A 22,182-nucleotide genomic window follows, 5' to 3' on the forward strand; every position below is an offset into this window, starting at 1 on the left:
AACTTCATTGGAATAATTTTGCAGAAGACACACAAACAATGCTTAGGAACCATCCTGGCTACTCTAATCACTTGTGGATATCTCGGAGTAGTGTAGGAACCTAATATATATGAATGAATGAAGAACCTACAAATCAACCAAGTATTTGATAGCTTAAACAAAATTTTCTTGTCAAAGAAAATTTCATCTTGTCTTTGTTTTGGTAAGGAAAGATGCATCCTTGTTGAAGACAGTTGGTGTGTCGATGTGCATTGCTGGGTTGATGTGATAAGTGGTCATCGTTTTGAGTATTTCACAATGTTTGCTTGGTATCTACTCTGAAAAACATATGTACAATGCGTTGCCATGTTTTTGATTGATTTTGATGTTTTTGAAATGTTTTTGGATTTTGTGAGATAGTTTTCCAATGTTTTTGGTATTTTGATGATTGTTTTAAATGCCTTTTTTTGGAGTTTTTGTGAGATAGTTTTGAATGTTTTTTTGGTATTTTGATGATTGTTTCAAATGTTTTTTGATATTTTGATGATTGTTTTGAATGTTTTTTGGATGTTGTGAGATAGTTTTGAATGAAAAACTCAATGAATCACCAGTAATGCAGAATCCACTTCCATCAACTAGATCAAAGGCATTGTCCCTAGTTTAGACATGACTATGAAAAAGCGAGATGCAAGACGCGTGAAGTACTCTCCTTGATTACAGATCAATAACAAGCCATGGTTTGGACAGATGGATGAATGGATGAACTGAATGTGATCACAACAAGTCTGAAAGATAATGGAGCCATAGCCTTTATGAGTGGCACCTATTTGCCAGTTTTTCACCATCGTACTTACCCAAGGTGCCACCAAAGTGGTTGTTCACCATTTGGATGCATGATTTTCTTTACTTTTTGATGTTTTTGTATTTTCTTTAAGACATTTTTCTGAATGTTTTTGGTGTTTTTTTGGTATGTATTGGAGCTTGATGCTCGGGATAGCTTATGTATAGAATCATTTGAGGTGCATGTTGTTGATCGGATTTGCTAGCGGTTCTCCTTCATAAGTAGCCAACTAATATGCCTCGGACCCAAATACAATAGTGATAACATATGGACCCAGCCAGTTTGATTCAAACTTTGCTTGATGTTCTCGGTTTGGTTGGTTACGAGGATTCTCTCTAAGAACAAGATCACCCACCTCAAATGTACGAGGTCTAACCCGATGATTATAGCTTCTGCTTATGCGTTGCTAATAGGCCTTGAGGTGATTGTATGCAATGTGTCACTTCTCATCAAGTAGCTCTAAGTCTTGAAGACCTGATACTTTGTATGCTTCATCATCTATTAGATTATGCAAGGAAACCCGTAGTGATGGTATCTAAACCTCAATGGGTAAGATAGCTTCTGCACCATAGACTAGTGAATAGGGAGTTGCGCCTATAGCGGTTCGAATGCTAGTACGATATGCCCATAGTGCTGGATTCAATTGAACATGCCAATCACGATCGACATCATTGACTGTCTTCTTGAGGATTCTTAATATGTTCTTGTTCGATGCTTCGGCCTGACCATTTCCTTGTGGGTAATAGGGAGTGGAAAAGTGGTGTTGGATGTGAAACTTCTCACAGAGCTCACGGACATCCTGATTTTTGAAAGGAAGACCATTATCTGTGATGATGGACATGGGTACACCATGCCGACAGATGATGTAATTAAGGATGAAGGAGGTGATCTGCTTGCCGGTGACTTGGGTAAGTGGAACAACTTCGATCCACTTTGTGAAGTATTCGATGGCAGTAATAATGAACTTATGGCCGTTGGATGAAGATGGATGAATTTTACCCACAAGGTGAAGTCCCCATTGGCAAAAAGGCCATGGTGTTGTGATTGGTTGTAATTCCTATGCGGGTGCATGTATCAAGTCTCCATGAACTTGGCATTTTTTGCATTTTCTGACAAAGTAGTAGGAGTCTTTTTCCATGGACGGCCAATAGTATCTAGTGCGTAGGAGTTTCTTGGCTAGTGATGGACTGCTTGCATGAGTTCCACAAATTCCTTCATGTACCTCTTCCAAGGCTTTTGTTATCTCCTCTTTCTCTAAACATCGAAGGAGAGTACCATCAAGACTGCGTCGGTATAGGGTTTCAGCAATAATGGTATATCAAGCAGTTTAGCGAATGAAGGTTTTATGTTGGTTATTTGATTGGTTAGGAGGAAGGGTGTGATCATGGAGATAGGTCTAGAACTCATCGTACCATGGGGATTCAAAACCGATAAGGCGATATATCATGTCAGATTCGGGGATCTCCTAAGCAGGAATCCAAAGTTGTTCGACCAAGAACTCGTAGCGTGTTGAATTCTGCAGAAGATCTAGGAGAGATGCGATGGTAGCCATAGCATTAGTAGCTCAATTCTAATCTCTAGGAATCTGCTCAAAGGTGATAGTAGTGAATGATGTTTTTAATTTGTCCACCATTTATTTGTATAGCGTGAGTTTGTCATCCTTTGTCTGATATTCATCTGTTGCTTGTCGAATGACCAGTTGAGAGTTGCCATATACCTGTAGTTCATGTAACTTCCATTGTATGGCTAGCCTGAGTCATGTGATCAAGGCTTCATATTCATCTATATTATTTGTGCATGGGAATGTGAGCCTATAAGACTTCAGGATGCTATCACATTGAGGTGTGATAAATAGAATGCCTGCCCCCGAGCCATGCCTAGTGTATGAACCATCAAAGTATAATTTCTATGGTTGTGTTGTTGTGATCATGAATATCTCTTCATCTGGAAAATTGGAAATGAGAGGATGATCACCTATGAGGGGTGCATTGGCCAACTGATCTGCAATAGCTTGGCCCTTGATAGCCTTATGATCCACATACTCGATGTCAAATTCACTTAAAATCATCACCCATTTGGCCAAGCAGCCTGTCAATGCTACTTTGCTGAGTAAGTACTTGAGTGGATCAATGTTTGTAATTAGCTGTACTTTATGTGTTAATAGATAGTGCCTCAGTTTAGTGGCTGCCAAGATTACTGCTAGGCAAACTCGCTCAATAGGTGTGTAATTGAGTTCATAGCCAACCAATGTGCAAGAGAGGTAATAAACAACACACTCTTTCCCCTCTGCATTATGTTGTGCCAGTAGCACACTCAATGCTGTATTTGTGGCTGAGATATAGAGTAATAGAGGTATGCCCGAATCTGGTGGGATCAACAATGGTGTATTCATGAGATAGTCTTTAAGCATCTGGGATGCTTGCTGGCATCTGGCATCCCATTGAAAGTGGATATTCTTGTGTAAAAGGTGTGTAAAGGGGTGAAACTTATCTGCCAGTTGTGCAATGAATCTTCGGATGGATTGAAGCCACCCTTGTAATGTCCTCAGCTGACTGATGTTCTCTTGAGGTGGCATGTCCATGAATTCTTTGACCTTTGCTGGGTCGATCTCAATGCCTTTTCTCGAGACAATGTATCCTAGAAGCTTCCTTGAGGTTACTCCAAAGACACATTTCTTTGGGTTGAGTCGAACATGATATTGTTCCAGCTTGTCAAAGATTTTCTCTAATATTTCTAGATGACCTTATCTAGTGAGTGATTTTGCTAGCAAGTCATCAACATAATCTTCCATTATAGTATGCATCATGTCATGGAAGATGGTGGTCATTTCTCTTGGATAGGTTGCTCCTGCATTCTTTAGACCAAAAGGCATTACATTCCAACAATATGTTCCCCAAGGACATGTGAAGGCCATCTTACGTTGATCTTCTGGCACAATTTTTATCTGATTGTACCCTGAAAAGCCATCCATGAGTGAAAGCATGGCATGTCCTGCTGTTAGGTCCACTATTATGTCGATATTTGATAGGGGGAAGTCATCTTTAGGACATGCTTTATTTAGATCTTTGAAGTCAGTACAGATACATACGCCCCCATTTGGTTTGCTGATAGGCACAATATTGGATATCTAATCTATATAATCAATTGGTCTAATAAAACCAACATCTAGGAGTTTCTTAAGTTCTGCTTTGACTAGTACTACAATCTGAGGATGCATCTTGCGGAGTTTCTGCTTGACAGGCTTAGCTCCTTCTGCTATGGTGAGATGATGCATAACTAAATCAGGATCAAGACCAGGCATGTCTACATAAGACCATGCAAAATTGATCTGATGCTTCTGGAAGAACTCAACAAACTTAGGTTGTTCCTCTTGAGTTAAAAGAGATGCTAGATGTATGTGGTGAGGTGTTTCAGGAGTCCCCACGTTGTATTCTTTTGTTTCCTCGGTAAGGATTGTTGATTGTTCCTATTGTGTACTAGAAGGGAGAATGTGAAACCTTTCATCATCAGATGCCTTAGAGAGGTTTTCACCCTTGGATACACTCTTTCTTTTTACTTTTGTGGGATCAAACAGTGCCACAGTGTGGTTTTCACTAGAAGATCCATGTTTTATTGTTATATTTTTGCAACTGAAAGGTTTGGTATCCACCCCAAAGTATGCTTCGCTATTAAGTTCAATGGCAAATCCAACTTTGTGATCCTCGCTTGGTATGTTATTCTGTAGTTCCAAAAAGTCAATGATCGCCTCATTGTTTTGGAATTGGTCAAGGCATGGGGGATTAGGTTGGTCCCATTCGATGAGTTTAGGATGGATAATAGGCATTACTTCATCGGTTAGGTTAAGTTTGCTTGATGTGTTAGTGAGGGTTAAGACGTTAAGGTGAAGGTCGTTGATAGTACTCTCCCTATCAGAATCATGCGTAGGATGTGACATAGGGTCTATGGAAGATGTTTCCAGCTCAGGAACCCAAGAGGTCTTTATCTGTGCTTCTCCGTAAACAGGGATGTCTTTACGAGGTGGAGGTGGTGATGTGTCTTCCTTATCTGAAGTATTAATCTATATGGAATAAAATTCCCACTCATGTGAGTCGGTCTCAAAGTCACTTTCCAGTAACCAATTACTGTACCATACCAGAATATCCTTTGATTTAAATACTGCCAGGGTAACTGGCTTATGTACCATTATAGATGAAAGGATTGGTGTTGTAGGAAGGATATTTGGGATCAGTGAATCTAATGCAGGGAGTGTTGGTAGTGTTGACCCTACTGCTTCTGCTGGAACGGTTGATGTCATAGATACTGCTCTGGGTTTTGATACGGTTGTTGCTGCTAATGGGGATATTGATGTTATGGTTGTTACTAATGGGATTGCTGGTTTGATTGGTAGGATGATGGGTGTTGTGGATGTTACTGCTGGGATTTTTAGCCTCAATGGGGGAGTTACTATGGTGCATGGTGCTGTTTTTATAATAAAAGGTGACCTTTTTGTAATAGGCTGATATAGAGTTTGGCTGGGTTTTCCTTTGAATCTGAGCTTAGGAAGGATCTCCTTTTGAAAGCCTAAGCCTGTATTATCCTTGGGTTTTAATTCCGGCTGCAGCGGTTCATGTCTTCCTTGCTTGCAAGGTCCCAAAGTACTCTGACCATCATAACCCATTCTTTGCATAATGAGAAGGCCTTTGCCATATTGATTTGTAGGAAGTTTAGCTTGTGGGATTTCAGTGGTAATGGGATCTTTATAGATCCATTCTGCTAAATCTTCATCTCTGGTTTCTTCTTCTTGACTCTTTCCAAGGATGAATGGTGTCAAAGTACATGCTGGCTTGATCAGTGGTTGTTGAAGTAACAGTTGAGGTTTACCATGAGTTCTAGGAGATGTAGGCATTTGCCCAACACAAAAGAGTTGGCTCAAATTGTATTCTGCAGGACCTTCCTCTACTATTTTCATCTTGAGCTTCTCCTGCTTAGGTATAGTAGTGTTTGAACTGGAAAGAGAGGCTGGACTTATGTATGATGTGGATCAGATGGCTTCTCTGTTGTTGGGAACGGTAATCTTTGGTTGAAGACTGATATTATGACAATATGCAAAGGGATTTGCATCACCCAGGATTGTGATTTCCACACCATTATGTGGGAACTTGATACGCTAATGGTAGGTGGATGGAACGACTTGCATGGCATGTATCCAAGGTCTTCCTAATAATAAATTATATGGTAGAGGAAGGTCCAGAACTTGACAGATGATGTGTTTTACCACTGGGCCCACTCAGATTGGTAGCACCACAGCTCCTTTGGATGACCGCTCTGCATCATCATAGGCTTTAATTTTTATCTTCTTGCGGGGATCCACTGATTCAATTGCATATCCCAAAGCTATGACCAATTGTAGAGTACAGATATTCAGGCCCTTTCTATTATCAATCAAGACTCACTTGATCCTATGTTGGTTTATAAACCCTTCAATGTGTAGTGAGGCATTATGAGGTTGTTGGAAGGATGTATTATCACTTTCAGAGAAAGTGAGACAAGGTGATGAGCTTAGGTTTCCAACCATGGCTTGGAACTGATTTGTATTTAGGTTTGTAAGGACTGACACCTCTTGGAGAGCTTGATCCAAGATTGTTTTATGGGATGGAGATAGGTGTAACAAATCTAAGATAGATATCAGTGCGAGCATTTTATCTAACTGTTCCACAAGGTTATACTACTTTGGGATAGATGGGGTGCCTTGTGGAGCTGCTTTTCTAGTGATCTTGTCACGACGTGTAACAACATTGCAAGTGGAGCTGAGATTTTTGATGGTAATAGTTGCAATCTATTCACTGGCATCATATAGGTGGTTCACAGTGTAATTATATGCGGCATGCATATAATCAGTGGTATCTATGTTTCGCCCTAAAGTGGAAGGACCCATTTGATCTTGTGATTTTTAAACATGAGATGATCATTATTTGTTGTCTTTGGGTCATGTCCTTTGATCTCGATTTCACCATGGTTAATAAGATCCTGGATAAGATCTTTTAATCTGTGATAGTTGCTTGTCTTATGCCCTTTCCCTTGATGGAAATCACAATGTTCAATATCCCTCCACCATGTAGGTTTGACTTGAGGTTCATAATTTGATGTTTTGGGTAAGGTTACCAGATTTTGAGAAACCAACTGACGTAACACTATTTCAATGGGTTCCCCTAAGGGAGTGTATGTTCATTTTGGTTTAAAATTTTGTTGACATTGTCTGCGTTCATCTTGAGATGTGTTGCGACCTTGATTTGGAGGAGCAACTGTGTTATTCTTGGGTGGGGGGTTTTGTCTTGCGAATCGAACCACTGGTTGTGCATTTTGGATAGTTCTTGCATCCACAACCCCATTGTTGACGATGTTCTTATTTTTGCTCTAGAAGTTAGGCTTGTCACTATTGAAGCGTGGGCGAGGACCATATTTTGGCTCATTATATATCTTGATAAGCCCTTTTTTGATAAGAGCTCACTCACATTTGATGCCTTTTGTGATCATGTCATTGAAGGAGTCTATGTCTTTTACATTTAAGTGAAATTCCATTTCGTCACTTAAGTTGGAAATAAATATTTCCACTAGTTCTCATTCAGGTAACTAAAGGGACGTCTGCTAGACATTTGATGCCATCATTGCAGAAAGACTGAAAATAGCTCACCTAGTTTTTGTTTAGTGTTACAGAGATAAGCCATTGTGACATCACATTCAATGTTGTGTGAGTAATGTGCCAAGAATTTCTGGATGAGTTCTTCAAATGTCCTAATGCCACCTGGTAATCTGGAAAACCATGATTTGGTTGTTCCTCCCAAGCTTTGGGGAAAAAGTCACATTAGGTATGTGTCCTCATATGCCACTTCGAGGCAAGCTGAATGAAATTCTCTAACATGATCCCGAGGATCTCCTTTTCCTCTATACTTTTCAAACTTGGGTATTTCAAACCCTCGTGGAAAAGGTGGCATATGAAGATTCCTTTCAAAGGGATAGGGACAAATGTCATTGAGTTAAAATTGATTAGTTTTCACACCACTATGAAGTTGTTGGGCGATATTTTCAACTTGTTGCCGCAACATATCGATTTCATTTGGAGGAGGAGGTGGTGGTGGATTTCCTTGATGAAGGTTGTATCTGATGTGTTCTTGACCTCTTTCATCCTCATTACAACTTTGGCATTCTGATGCTTGTCTTAGTTGTGCTATATCAAAGTCAGAGGGTAATTTAGCCCCTTCTTTAGCAAGTCTTAAAAAGTGAGCATCAATATTGCTCCCGAGTATTTCATCAAAAAGTCTATTAAAGAGAGGGTTGTTTTGTGCCCTTTCTAGTGTTGTAGGAGTAGGAGTACTTGGATTCTCATCATTGATATTTCCTCTAAGTGCTTCTTGGAATTCATTGATATTTTCCTCCTCTTCCTCTTTGATTTCTCGTTGTCTAGACCTTGTTCTTGTTTGAGCCATTTTGTTTACAAGTTGTTGTTGAAGTTTGGTAAAAATTATGATGAGTTGTTGATGAAATGAGAGATTGATATTGGGTGAAGTGTTTTGTACATGGTTCTTTAGCACTAAAGGTAGATGTTACCAAAGTTCCTTCTTGAATTTGCTTGTTTTGTTTGATTGACAAAGTATGATGTGATAAGATTTAGAGAGATTTAAGATGTGTTACAGATTTAACTACCTAGTAATGAGAGGATGCACACATATACTAGTTTTAACCCACGTAGAAATGTCTCTTAGGATGAGTTTATCCTAGATGTAGAGACACTCTAAAAGTGATGTGTTGTGTTGATTCAAGGAATATCGATAATAGAACTTAGGATAAAAACCTCTTGATGTTTTGGGAGTTTGGAATGGATGGATGATGTGTGAATGTGATAATGGATGAAAGCTTAACTTCAATAGAAATTGTGTTACAAAAGGAACAAACTCTTCCTCTTCCCTTTGAGGGTTGATGGTTCTTCCCTAGCTGAGTTATATGTGATACAAATGTCTGGAAAGAAGGCAGGATTGATTTTGCCTCCCTTCTTCTTATGATAACTCAAAGCTCTATATTGAGTAAAAGCTCTTTGGTTTAATGACTCTTGATCAAACTTGTTTGATTTTCCTTGAAGTAAGAGACGCATGCGATGTAAGAAGGTTCTATGAGAGACAAAGATTTGTCTATTAAGATAGAAGAATTTCCTCCTTTTGATAAGAGCCTTTGAGCTCAATGGCCTTTTCTTCAAGTTTATGTGTTGATGCAAATTCTTCTTTCTCAAAATGTGAAGAATGGTCAAATAGTTTCATACTTTTATTGTTGCTCTTTGTTTTTGATCTTTTTGAAAATGTTGGTGTTGGATGAGTACTTGTTTTTGGAACTGATTTTTTATTTTTCTCTTTGACAAGAAAACAAAGCAAGCACACAAACACAAAAATGTTGCCTCAAAAGGCACAAATAAGTGTGGGTCTAGATCAACCCAATCTTTGGAACTTTTATGACACTTTCCTTCAAATTTTATTTTTGGTGTTTTCCAAAGCCTGAAGGTAGCTCAATTTGCACTTGGTCTTTGACTAAAACGAAAAACACTTCAAACACTCTTTATCCCTAAGGTCAAATGGCCAGTTGCGATAATTTCAGCCCACATCTTCATATTTCTTTGACTTTGGTACTATATACCTTATGAATCCTGCTATGGCAGGTAAGGATGTGATATACTAAGTCTTGCACGAGCATAACAAATAGATGATCCCTATGATGGGGGAGTCACCACTTTCATCAAGCCACAAGTGACCTTTCGAAAAGCTATGTTTCTACTCAAGGAAATATGTATCGTGAGTATCTTGGGAGCAAAACCATCTATGCTCTTGCACTGAATTTATCACAAATATCCTTAATCAATAGAATGGGTGGGCTTCTACTTAAAAGTGTTTAGTAATTTTTGATGTTTTTGGACATAAGTTCATTCTGCAGTGACTCACTTAAGAGCCTTGTAACTTGTGATGGGGCCCAATTGTCCTTTTGGCAAGTTACACTGTAGGAACAACTATACCCAAGGCTACAACTTTCGCTCTCACCTGATTTCTATAGTGACTCGAAGCATTTACTGCGCGAGGTCATTCCCAAGAGTGACGATCCCTTGGCAAACCTCTCTTAAAAATAGAAACTTTGAGTGTTACTAACACTTTTCTCTTGCACCTAGGACCATGAAAGCCAAGGGAGAGGATAGTGTGTGTTAGGAGTAGGACCACTCGACAAACTTTTCACAATTGTACCAATCACCAAAAACAATTGTTCTTTTTAACTTGGCATTGCAATGATGTTCTATCTAATTGGAGATGTTGCTCCAATAGTCATGGTGTTCTTTTTATCCTTCAATGGTAAAATGTGTTGTAATCTAGGAATTGGAAATCTTGGTCAACTGAATTAAGAGCACGTTTTGCTTGAAGTAAATCGATTTGAGAACAACTTTGACAAATTGGGGACTCTTTTTAACTTGCACAAAATGAAGTGTTGATTGTGAATTTAGTTTGATGCAAGAAATAAAATTTTCCTTGTTGATTTTAAGCACCAAAAGAATTTGTTACCTACTTTGCAAAAAATAATTTTGTGTGTTTGTTTTTTGTGATTCTTTTTAACTTTGAACAAGTGTGATTCTTTTTAGAGCTTTAAACGAAAGATGTGGTTCTTTTTAAAACTCCAAATGAAAGTGTAGTTGATTTTTACCCAAAAGGAAAATGAATTTATTTTATCCTAACTTGAAAGACAAAGTTAGCAATATGAACAAATTTATTTCCTAAGCTAAAATTGCTAAAAAAATTCCTATTGTAGGGGTTAGTTAAAACCTGCACAAAAGATAATTAGTTAGAAAAATCCGCATTTTTGGTGGGCTTCTACAAGCCTAAAAATTTTGGTTTTTGGTTAGAAGGAATTTTCTTACAACTCTCTATTACAATAGCTCTTCTCTGTGTGAAAACAGAAGCGCTATCTAACATGAAAGAGCAACAGTATAGACAATAGTGCTAAAGTATAAATTTGTGAAGGCACTAAACTCGTAACAAAAGTGCAAGAGAATGACCTGTGTGTCAATTAAAACATTCAAAAGTTAGTAGTCTTCAAAATGATTGCTCTTTGATTCACGTCGGGTTCACCAAATGATGTCATGGAAATGGGGAGAAGGCAACAACAAAGTTCAATTTTAATAAGTTAGTTTCAACCATAAAACCAAAACAAAGAACTAAAAACCATTCCAAACATATCAAAAGAGATTTCAAAAGGCATGAAAGAAGTTTTACAAAATAAAAGAAAGGAGAAGAGCCTCTCTAAGATGCTTCCATGATGCCTTTTGATGCTTCTCCCTTGTTTCTCCCTTCTCCAAGTCCCAAATGAGTGTAGCTCTCAGCTTTTAGCACTAGTCATGGATGCCATATGGAGATTCAAGATGGTTGAATATGATAGGGTGGGTGCAAGAAGTTGAGTCCCACTTTTGGGCAAAAAGTGGGAGTGTTTTCCCCATTTTTTAATTTTTTTGTCGATTGATGTCAAAATTTGAGGTACTTAGAGTTTGAATCTGAAAAAACTTTAGTAATAGAAAATGTAGTACTCGGAGTCAAATTTTAAAATATGTAATTTATTTCAATACCCACATGGTAGAAATTGCTTTTTAGTAGGCATATTTAAAAACCACTTTTTCAAAATGCCTGTTTCAGGACCATACCACACATGTGTACGACCACCATATTTTGACATAAATAAAAGAATGTTTGTAAATCCTTCTGGGAAAAGATACCTAATACACCAAATATTGATGAGAATTTTTATTTTATTTATTGAATATTTTTTTTTAATTAATTTTTAATTGACTATAGAGTACATTTTCAAAACATCTGGTGTACGACCACCATAATCTGATGAAAATTTCATATTTTTAAATTTTTTTTCTTTAAAACCTTGAAAAGAATTGTATGTAGATTGATGTCATATAATTTATTTTCAAAAAAACCTAAAAAAATTAAAGTTATTAAAGTTTTACTAAACCTCACTATTTTACATTTAGGTATCACTTTTGATTAATAAATAATGCAAAAATAGTAAAACTAATCATATCACTATGAAATTTACATTTTTGAAATTAGGAGAGTGAGAATTTTAATAGGTTTTTGTTTCATAAAAAAATACGATCAGGAAGACCTTCAAAAAATTACGGCAAGTCAGAAATCTAGTATTCCAGTGCCTTAGCCATTTTTTTGGAGGTCCAAGCATAGGCTTGGTCCCACCAGGCCTAACCTGAAGCCAAAACTGAGGCATAGGTGTGTTTCCTGCTCCATCTTTTATGAAACGGGCGCCCATTATTTAAAATTCAAAAAATGAGAACTTGTTTTGAAATTTATAGCACTTTAAAAAATGTGTGCCCGTTTTTAGAAACAGGTACATGTTTTTAGAAAAGAGTGCCCGTTTTTAGAAACGAGTACCCATTTTTAGAAACATGTGCTTGTTTCTAAAAATCGTGCACCCGTTTCTCTACGGTGGTCCGATCCTAAACAGACGCCCATTTTTTAAAACATGCACCTGTTTTATTTTTATGGGTCGAGGCTCCGAAGCTAAACGGGTGCCCGTTTCTTAAAAAACGGGCACTCGTTTCTAAAGGCAATTTTTTTTGCTTGCAGACTTCCACGGAATTGGGACCCAACTTCTTGCACCCACCCGATAAGAAAATACTATGCAAGTGTAGGTAGTGATGCTATGAAAAAGCTCTATGCTAATACCAGTATAACAACAATACTCTAATGCTTCCTTCTTTGTTTGAGGAGAAGGGTTCTATTTATAGAAGAAATGGGGAAATGGAGGATTAAGATTGAGCAATCTTAACAAGGGTTAGGATTGAAAGATATTCAATCCATGTGAGACTTTCAACCCAATCCCATGTTGACAAGTGTCATCATGAGGAGGCTTGAGAGGAGAGATAAGGAGCATTAAATGCTTGAGGGGACATGATGGTTACCCTAGGGGGTTGGGTTAGGGTTAGGTTAATGGATATTCTTTTTATCTAAGGGATAAATGAATGTGCAAGGGTTAAATGGTTACCTTAGTCAAAGAAATAAATGCTTTGAAGAGACCCATGAGTCAAAAGGATGGTTAAGTTAGAGGAAAGTCTCTAACCAAAGGTAAAATGTGAGTTAACCATAAATGGCTATGTAAGAGACTCTAATGGTTTGGAAGACTTTAGAGGTTAACCATTTGAAGACTAAAAGCCTTAAATGTCTTTCAAAGACTTTGAGGGCTTTGAGAAGTGACTCCAAGTTGCTTAGGAATGTGACAATATTTAGGGGATGGATTAGGCTAATTAGGAAGGAGTTAGAAGAATCTAGAAGGGATTTAGGCATGCAAGTGGATTTTGTAGGAGAATGCAAGTGGAGGAATTTTGGGATTTTCAATTAAAATAAAATCATTTATTTCAATTAAATGGTGTAATTTGCATTTGTATAGATATTTAAATAAATATTTATTTATTTAAATGTGAATGTGAATTTTAGATTTAAATAAATCTTAATTTATTTACATGAGAAAAAGGAAGATAAAGCATTAAATGCTTGAAGACTTTGAGGGAAACCATTAAAGGCTTAAGAGGACTCTAGAAGGAAGCCATTAAGTTTGAAGACTTTAAGGGAAGCCATTAAAGGCTTGAGAAGACTCTAGAAGGAATCCATTAAGTTTGAAGACTTTTAAGGGAAACCATTAAAGGTTTCAAGTGGGTGAGGATAAATAAGATTTTAAATAAATAATTTTTTTATTTAAAATAGTTGTGCAACTTGCATTTGTAGGAAAATGCAAGTGGGTGGAGGATAAAGGTGATTTAAATAAATGTTAATTTATTTAAATGTGAGAGATGGGATTTTGGGGGATTTAAATAAATATTAATTTATTTAAATGTGAGAGAAGATTTAATTAAACAAATGTGATTTATTTATTTAATTAATGGTCTGAATTTGGTTAAGTGAATTAAATCAAATAAATTGAATAATTTATTTAATTAATAGGAGAAGAGGGTTAAGATGAATTAATTAAATATTAATTTAATTAATTATTAATTGATGGTTAATATTCATTTAAATACTAAGTATTCATTTAATTAAGTGGACAGATTTATGTGACTACAATTTCTATTTTTCTCGACATATTTTTTTTTCAAATTTCATAACTTGATATTTGAAGTCATTTTGTTTTGTAGTTATTTGAACATCAAAAAGTTGGTTTCACTCCCTATTCAACCATATACATGAGGTTTATATATTTGATTAAGGTAACCATATTTTTAGTTTGAAGTAAACTCTATTTGTTTTCTTATGCTTTTAAGAAAATTATAAAACTTTTTATTTTTCTTCTTGTGCTGCATTACATTTTCTCATTAGAGTATTAGAGAGATCCTAAAATTATTTATGATTCAAATTAGTCAATTTTTGTACTCTACTTTTATTCACAATAGAAACAACCCCTTCTATTGAAAATCTTACACATCATGATTACTATACCTAAAAACCACAATCACCAAATTGCTAATGTCCAAGGTATTATGGTCCCCACCTTGGATGATACACCACACAAGTTCACTCAAGAACATTAAAAAAATTATATGTATGGACAAGATGGATGAGGCCATTGGATTAATATCATTGCATGCTTAATAATCTTTATTTGAATACTAAGTATTGCAAAAGTACTAAGAAGATTTGGAAGGAAGGAAGGACTAGGTATTATGTACAAGGGTCACTAGACCACTAAAAGTTTGTGATCTTATGGGAATTGGCACTTCAAGGAGTAGGAAGGGGTAGGAACTAAGTAATAAAGAGGGCAGGGAAGTTGAAGTTCACAACTTTAAAGGGAAATGGAGTCCAGTGATAGTTAGGGTTCACAATGTTGGGTGGATAAAAGACATAGGAACTATATTGAGGAGGCTATTATTGTTCAATGTTTTAGGTAGAACTGACACCTAAAAATTTGGTCAACTAAGGTGTCAATTGAGCTTGAAAATTTAAAAACATATTAAAGAACAACTTGGCTTGAGATCTAAAAAACATAACAAATTTGCACATATCCAAAGAACCCAAATTGAATATGTCAACCACTAATGCATATTATGACCTCCAAAAGGCATTAAAACCAATACCAAAAATTATTTTCACACTTGAGAGGATCCAGGGAATTATGGGAGCGAGGGACATAAGGACAAGTTACAATTTTTGGAAAACCGTTGTAAATAAAAAAAAGCTTAATTTCACCTAGGAATTTACTCGGTCACTACAATCTAGACACAAAGTACACGATTAATAGATTTCACTAACAAATCTAATATAAATACATACTTTGAATGAATAACCTGATATAATACTTAGCACATTGATCAAACTCGATAGTTTAAAAATTGATTATCAATAATTGGTGAATAATATCAAATACATAGAGGATAGAAAAGAAAAAACTAGATACATTAAAATGTAGAGTTGATAGGGCAAGAGCTATTATTGAAAATAGGTACTAGATTGCATGAAACCTTTGTTCATCAACAATGCCTTTACTTCAATGGAACATCTACCATTCTTGTAGGTATTGTGACACAACTACCACTTGTTATGGAAAAACTTATCTACCCAATGCACTCAAATACCACATTCCTATGGTAACGATTCCGGAAAATTATTACCTTTGAATTATTTTTCCATCATCAAGATGATAATCAAAATCAAGTTGAATTTCATTGAATATTATAAAATACATGTAATGTAAAACTTGTTGAATATGTTTAGGAACTACTTAGGAAGCACACAAATTTTATAAATATCAATATATAAATACCCTTATCCATGACATGGGCTATAAGTAAACATGAATCCTCTAGCACTCTACAAAGCAACAATTGATATTGATAAAATAAAAAGATAGGACATGTTACCTTTGCAACTATGTCTAATGTTAGATCAATAAAATGACTTTAAATGAATCCATCATTCTCCTTTTATCAATATTGAAGAATAAAAATTTATTCATACACAATTATCATGATAAAGAAAAAGAATGTTTCAAACATTTTCTCTCATTATAGTGGGTTTAGGTACACAAATTTCAATACAATCTTTTGTACAAAGTCTTTCAATCTATTCTTTCCATTGCCATCTTCATAATATATGTTTTACAAAAATAATTTCAATCTAGTACATTCACACGTTAATGATGTATACATGCATTCTTGATAAATTTATATAAGTAAATTGAGAGATTATTTTATGTTACCAACATGTTTTTGTCTTTATTTTCTTTGCTTATCATATATTAATTTTCTATTGCTTATACTATATTCTTTAATATAAGACCAATAACATCTTTATGATATAATTCCAATAAATCTTTACTCTCATGTGTAGAAACCAAAATATAATAAAGCAAAAAGTTCATTCTAAGTTTGTTTGATGGAAGTAAAAGAGACTATAGATTGCATTCAGACAAAATTCACATTGTTAAAAAACATTCATTTTTTCAATCGATTATAATAAAATATTAATATTATCATATTGCATTTAGTGTAGACAATATTATATTTATTTCAAGATTATAACACAAAATAGTATTCTATAAAGAAAAAAAGAAAAAATAAACTTATGTATCTCAAATTGCACTTTCAAATATATTAAATTATATTAAATTACATATAACTTTCTACAAACAAACCATAACACTTGTCATACAAGTACTAATCATATCCTCTTTAATTATTTTTACTATAATAATTTACTCTCCTAATTTTAATAATAATTCATTAAATATTTTTTAAATAATGATTAAAAAACATTACACAATTTAAACCATTGGACTCTGGAAATTTTATGTCGTTAATACTAATTACTTACCATGACCGGAACCGAATATTTTGATTTGATTTCTTCTTTGCTTTTGCTTCTTTAATATTTATTCCAGAAAACAGCATAATATTTACTTTGATTTATTCAACGAATTTTTTTCTTTATCTATTCCAGAAAACTGGACCCCTGAAAGTAGAATTGTTCTTAATACTTCCCTGAATTTCTTTAAGGGATGCTTTGTCCATTGATATAAAAAATATGTCGGTATCCTCCTTTAATATGGGGACCAAAGCATTTTTTCTTTAAAGACAAATCTATTTCACTGATTTCTAGATGCAGAAATTGTTCCCTCTTTACTCACGACTCATGATTGTTCTCAATTAACAACTAGCTTCACCTTCAAACTAATACATTTGTAACTTTTCTAAAGTTTCAATACTTTTTACATAAGTAAAAGTAATAATTTTATATTATAATCTTTTAAATATTAAATGTATAAAATAGAAAACTTATATACTATGAATTGTAAGTACGATTGGAATACTTTAAGTTTATAGTTAATGAGAGATAAACAATTCATTGGTCCAACAATTTTAATGATAACGTTTTAAAACATAATTATAAAACTTTAAAAAATAAATTTGCCTCAATCATATCATTATACATTGATCAAAGAAAATAAAATAAAAAAGTGGAGAGAAATAAAAAACAGTAATTAATTCATTTTGTTGTATGAATTTTTTTTACTTATTATTAATATTTAATAGATTTAATTATGTAAAACTAATTCTTAAGTAAATAATAATTATTAAATAGATTTAGAATATTGATTTCAAATATATTAAATTTATGGATTTAAAGAAAATAACAAGTATGGATTGCAATATCTAGTATGAAGCTTACTTCTCATTAGATGATTGAGACTTATTGGATGGAAAGACAAAAGGTCTTTTTAGATTTTGTATTAGTGATTTCTCACAAGGAGACCATTACAACATTTGCTTGGAAGAAGATATATTGGGTGAAATTAAATTTCTTCATAATAAACTATTTCTTAAAGAAAATCGATGGAAGAAAAAAAAATATATATAATCAATAGAGGATAATAAATTAATAAAAGTTACTATACGATCCAAAATATTTACATAGTGTCAATTGACCCTTGGTCTATTGGTGAAGTTGAATGACTCCAAATGAACCTACTAAAGATCGAGTCTTGTTGATTGCAAGGCTTTGATATCATAAGGGATGAGGCAGGGATTGTGCCTCACCCTATTGACTCGTACCCCCGTGACCAAAAATACTAAAAAAATCTTTATATAATCTGTATTAAATTTTTAATACTTTTGGCCTCATATAAAATTAAATTTAATATAAAAATGTTATATAGTCCACATGATTGTTAAAAAACAGATTAACATTATCATTATAAAATCGTATGAATTTAAACTTACGAATCGACTAAATGTATATAGGTACATACTAAATGAAGGGAATCTCATTTTCTATAAGTTAATATTAAAATGATTCCAATGTGTAAAAGGGCTGGCAGAAATAAAACAGATTAACTATTTAATTAAGGTCCGACCCGATGAACTTTTGTTTTGGTATCCTCCTTTAGTATGGGGACCAAAGCACTTTTGCTTTAAAAAGAAACCTATTTCACTGATTTCTAGATGCAGAAATCATTCCCTCTTTACTCACTAGTCATGATAGCCAAAACACTGGTCCATTTCCTTGTAAAACGAGAAGAATATATTGCCGACAGTTGTTAGGATTTATTGGTTTGTTGTCAATTAATAATTAGCTTTAACTTCAAACTCGTACATAGTTTTTTGTATTTTTGCACAATTGAAAGAAATAATTTTATATTATAATCTTTTTAAAATTTAATATAAAAAATACAAACCTTATATAATATGACTTGTGGATAAGGTTGAAAAAAAATTTAGGATTATATGAGAAATAAATTTTTCTTTGGTTCCACAATTTTAATGAATTTTTTTTTAAAAAATAATTATAAATTAAAAAATGTGTCAATCATATTACTATATAATTATTAAAGTAAAAAAAATCAAATTTATTTTTTTAATGGAATTTTTTATACTTATAATTAAAGAAAATATCAATCATTTAAAGAATATTCTTTATTAGATGATTGTAAATGAGAAAAGTATTTTCTTGATTATATTGTTACTTTTATTTTCTTTTGACATGATTAGAACTTGTTATCATTCAAATTGTCCTTTTCAATTGTTCTTATGTAATTGTTAATAAAAAATATTAAAAAAGATAATACTTGTAAAGCCCACATATTGATTTTCATATGCGCTTTATATTTTGATGTTACTTGCAATACTTTACTCAATTTTGATTTGGTTTTGAGGGATTATTTATAGTTATTTCTACCTTATTATTAGAGGAAAAATGTTTTTATATATTATAGCATTTGGATTTCTTATTATATAGATACTGTAATAATTATTAAATTATAATGAATTAATAATAACACTTAAAATGTTAGGAATATATTCTTTGGTAATTTAGATTCATATTATGATAGTTTAAATAATTTATATCTATTTAAAATAGATTTTTTAAATTTCGAGTGACAATTATTAAAGTAATTAAATATATACCAGCACCAGCACCATTCCTTCTGATTAACTTTTGCATAAACGTGTTAGCAAAAGAATTATGCATGTTAGTTAATGGAGAGATAAAATAATAAAATAATGACAATTATGTTTCATTTGTCAAAGGAAACAAAGAAATAACTTATTTATTCTAGAGAAATAATTATCTATTCTAGTTAAAATCTTATAAATTTCATTTAACGTACAAGAGTTTTTTATTTGAAGTCATGAGAATTTGTAAAGTGAGTTTTAATTGAATTTGTAAAGTGAGTTTTATTATACTTATATTGATGTTTTTATGATTTAATATTTGAACATAAGAAAATTAAGCATAGGAATAAAAGAAACCTATATATTTTAACTTATAAGAATTCCAAGTCAAAAGGTTGTCGCATTGCATCATAGTTCTTGTTAAAGTTTGGCAGAACTATTTTGCTATTTGAGTTTGACAAGTTAAAAAATTGAGAAGAGAAAAAATGTAGATATTACATTCAATATGCAAGTTATATTCTATTAACAAGTTAAAGTTCATGAGGATCTACCCAGAGAAAACACTTAAACTATCTCTCCCGCAAATGAAGATCAAGGTGAGTGAAAATACAGTAATAATTTTTTGTTCCTATCCTGCGAAATCAAAGTATGTATTTGCGATTATTTGGAAGCACTATTGCATTTCTATTTCTAATATGGTTTTAAAATTATTTTTTGTTATCTGTTATTTTCATTAACATTTTAGATGGTATTAACATTTCCGATCCATAAGAATAGGTCAATGTGATATAAAAAAAAATTAGCACAATTAAATTTTGAATTGTGAAAATTTGATATCATAAAAACAAAATTGTTTCTGCTCTGTGTGATACAGTGATTACGGTGAACGAGAGAAACGATGATGAAAATGTCAACAGATCGTATGAGGGTTGTATTCCTTCCTCCTACAATCTTCTAACCCAACGTCAAGAAAGTAAATACAGTACTCGCCATACTGATTTTTCCTTCCAAATTGTTAAAGGGGCAATGACGTAGAGTAAGCAAAGCTAATGAAAAGGCCACACACAATGTGCAGGGCTCTCATATTGGGTCACCAAGATCCTCAATTGGGTACGTGGATTTCCCTACAGAAATAAAATGGGAGGCGAAAGTGAGCAAGAGGAAGATGATCTTACATTTGCACCTTTGTTGAAACGTGCAAGGCGTGTTAGAGAGACGCTGATGCAGAGTTACAGTGAACAAGAAGTTCAAACATTTAATAAATTGAGGGGTTTTGGGACAGGAATCCAGAAGCTTCCACAAGAATGGAAATGCTACATAAACTACCACAAATTTGCCAGGAATGTTGTAGCCAAAAAAACCAAGCATGCAAGCCTACACCCTTCAGCATGGCGAGTAGAATTTGTGGCTTGGACCTTTGTCTGTTCGCAATGGAAACACGAAGTGAATTGTCTCATTCAGGTACCCTAATCTCTTTCTTATTTTTCCAGTAGATTCCAGTTTTCCACCATGCATTCTTGCTATGACGAAAATGATCTGTTTTTGTAGGATTGGTACTCCTTCACCGATGTGATAGATAAAAATGGAAAAACGAAACTAGAACCTTCCCTCAAGGAAATTGTTGCAAATTATATAAAACAAAGATGGCGACCAGAGCAAAGTGATTCCATCAAGGAGAAGGAGAGGAAGGAACAAGAGCGATGGATTAAATTGTACACTGCCTTGCAGAATGTCCAAGACGTATCAATGGAGGGTATTCAATGTTTTCAAGAGCTTAGATTCCACTGTGCCGCTAGGTATCTTACCCTCCCTCTTGAATACTGTAAATCTCCGGAGTTTAACAGGAGTCGTGCCCTCGCTCCAATGTTTTCTCAATTGGGTGTATTAGATTAGAACCGTATGTTCTTTGGTTTTGGATTTAATGAGAAGTGACAATTGTAGCTTCTGTTAGATTAATAATAATGTTAATTTTATATACAATTTTTTCTAGTAGAATTTTTCAGCTATCCCATCAAAGTGTATGGATTAAATTTGGTTAACTCTTAAAATTATATTTCTTATGATTCTTTAATAATTTTCTATTATATTAAAAAATAGGTGAAATTGTGCTCTTTTTTATCACTTCAATCATTTTTATTAAGAAAATATTTTTTTTAATTGATATTGAGAAAATAATTTAAAAATATATATTGATGTGACATTTTATTTGGTTGATATGTATTAGATTAATTTTTTTATTATTTAATGTTTATCTAAAATGTTCAACACATGTGGGTATGCATTTTTACCCATAAAGATATTTGCAATGAGAACAAGCCAAGCAACTCCTAATTTGATATAAACAAAATTTTCTAAAAAAAACATAACATAAAAATATGCTCACATCTTCCTTGAATACATGACCAAAACATCTTTAATTTTCTTCAAAACAAAGAAGAAAACTCTTTCACTAGCTATTCTCTACAGATTTGAATTGTTCACCAACACGTGCTACTCATCAAAATACTTGAGCATGATGATAATGCAATTTTTTATATTATTTCGCTATAGTTATTAATCAACTTATTGATTCTTCTCTTGGTCCAAAACTTGATGGCAATTCCCAAGAAAACCTTAAAATTGTCTAGGCACATTAATTGAAGAAATAAAATTAATTGTTCCAAACTATAGGAATGATGGATGTGGGCGAAAGGTTTCCATTTTATGCATGCTCTCCAGCCACGGCTTTCCTGAGATGGTATCTTTTGAGACGTGTTCCATCAATAAGTTCATGTGGCTTGTTTGTTATTCACCGTTTTGCATACATTTCCACCTAAACAATCCAACCATAATTTCTGACAACAAGACCTATCCCATTCAACTTTAATGAGTATCTATATGCTGATCTAAAGCTTCCTTCCTCCCA

The 22,182-nt window shown here is 33.7% G+C and overlaps 1 protein-coding gene across 1 annotated transcript; it reads left to right on the forward strand.

Annotated features, from left to right (window-relative positions):
• The first annotated feature begins 20,141 nt into the window (after positions 1-20,141).
• LOC131066039 (uncharacterized) lies at positions 20,142-21,170 on the forward strand. Its single transcript, XM_059214282.1, has 3 exons — positions 20,142-20,250; positions 20,353-20,738; positions 20,826-21,170. Exons 2-3 carry the CDS (start codon positions 20,415-20,417, stop codon positions 21,168-21,170), a joined length of 669 nt encoding a protein of 222 aa, XP_059070265.1. The 5' UTR covers positions 20,142-20,250; positions 20,353-20,414.
• The last annotated feature ends 1,012 nt before the right edge of the window (positions 21,171-22,182 follow it).

This window comes from Cryptomeria japonica, chromosome 11, assembly GCF_030272615.1.
Source record: "Cryptomeria japonica chromosome 11, Sugi_1.0, whole genome shotgun sequence".
Classification (NCBI taxonomy): Eukaryota; Viridiplantae; Streptophyta; class Pinopsida; order Cupressales; family Cupressaceae; genus Cryptomeria; species Cryptomeria japonica.

What these genes read in the sequence shown, in the direction of transcription:
- LOC131066039 (XM_059214282.1), top strand. Translation starts at nt 20,415, where the DNA reads ATGGGAGGCGAAAGTGAGCAAGAGGAAGATGATCTTACATTTGCACCT. An exon ending in AAGTGAATTGTCTCATTCAG is followed by an intron (nt 20,739 to 20,825) that starts GTACCCTAATCT and finishes CTGTTTTTGTAG; the next exon opens with GATTGGTACTCCTTCACCGA.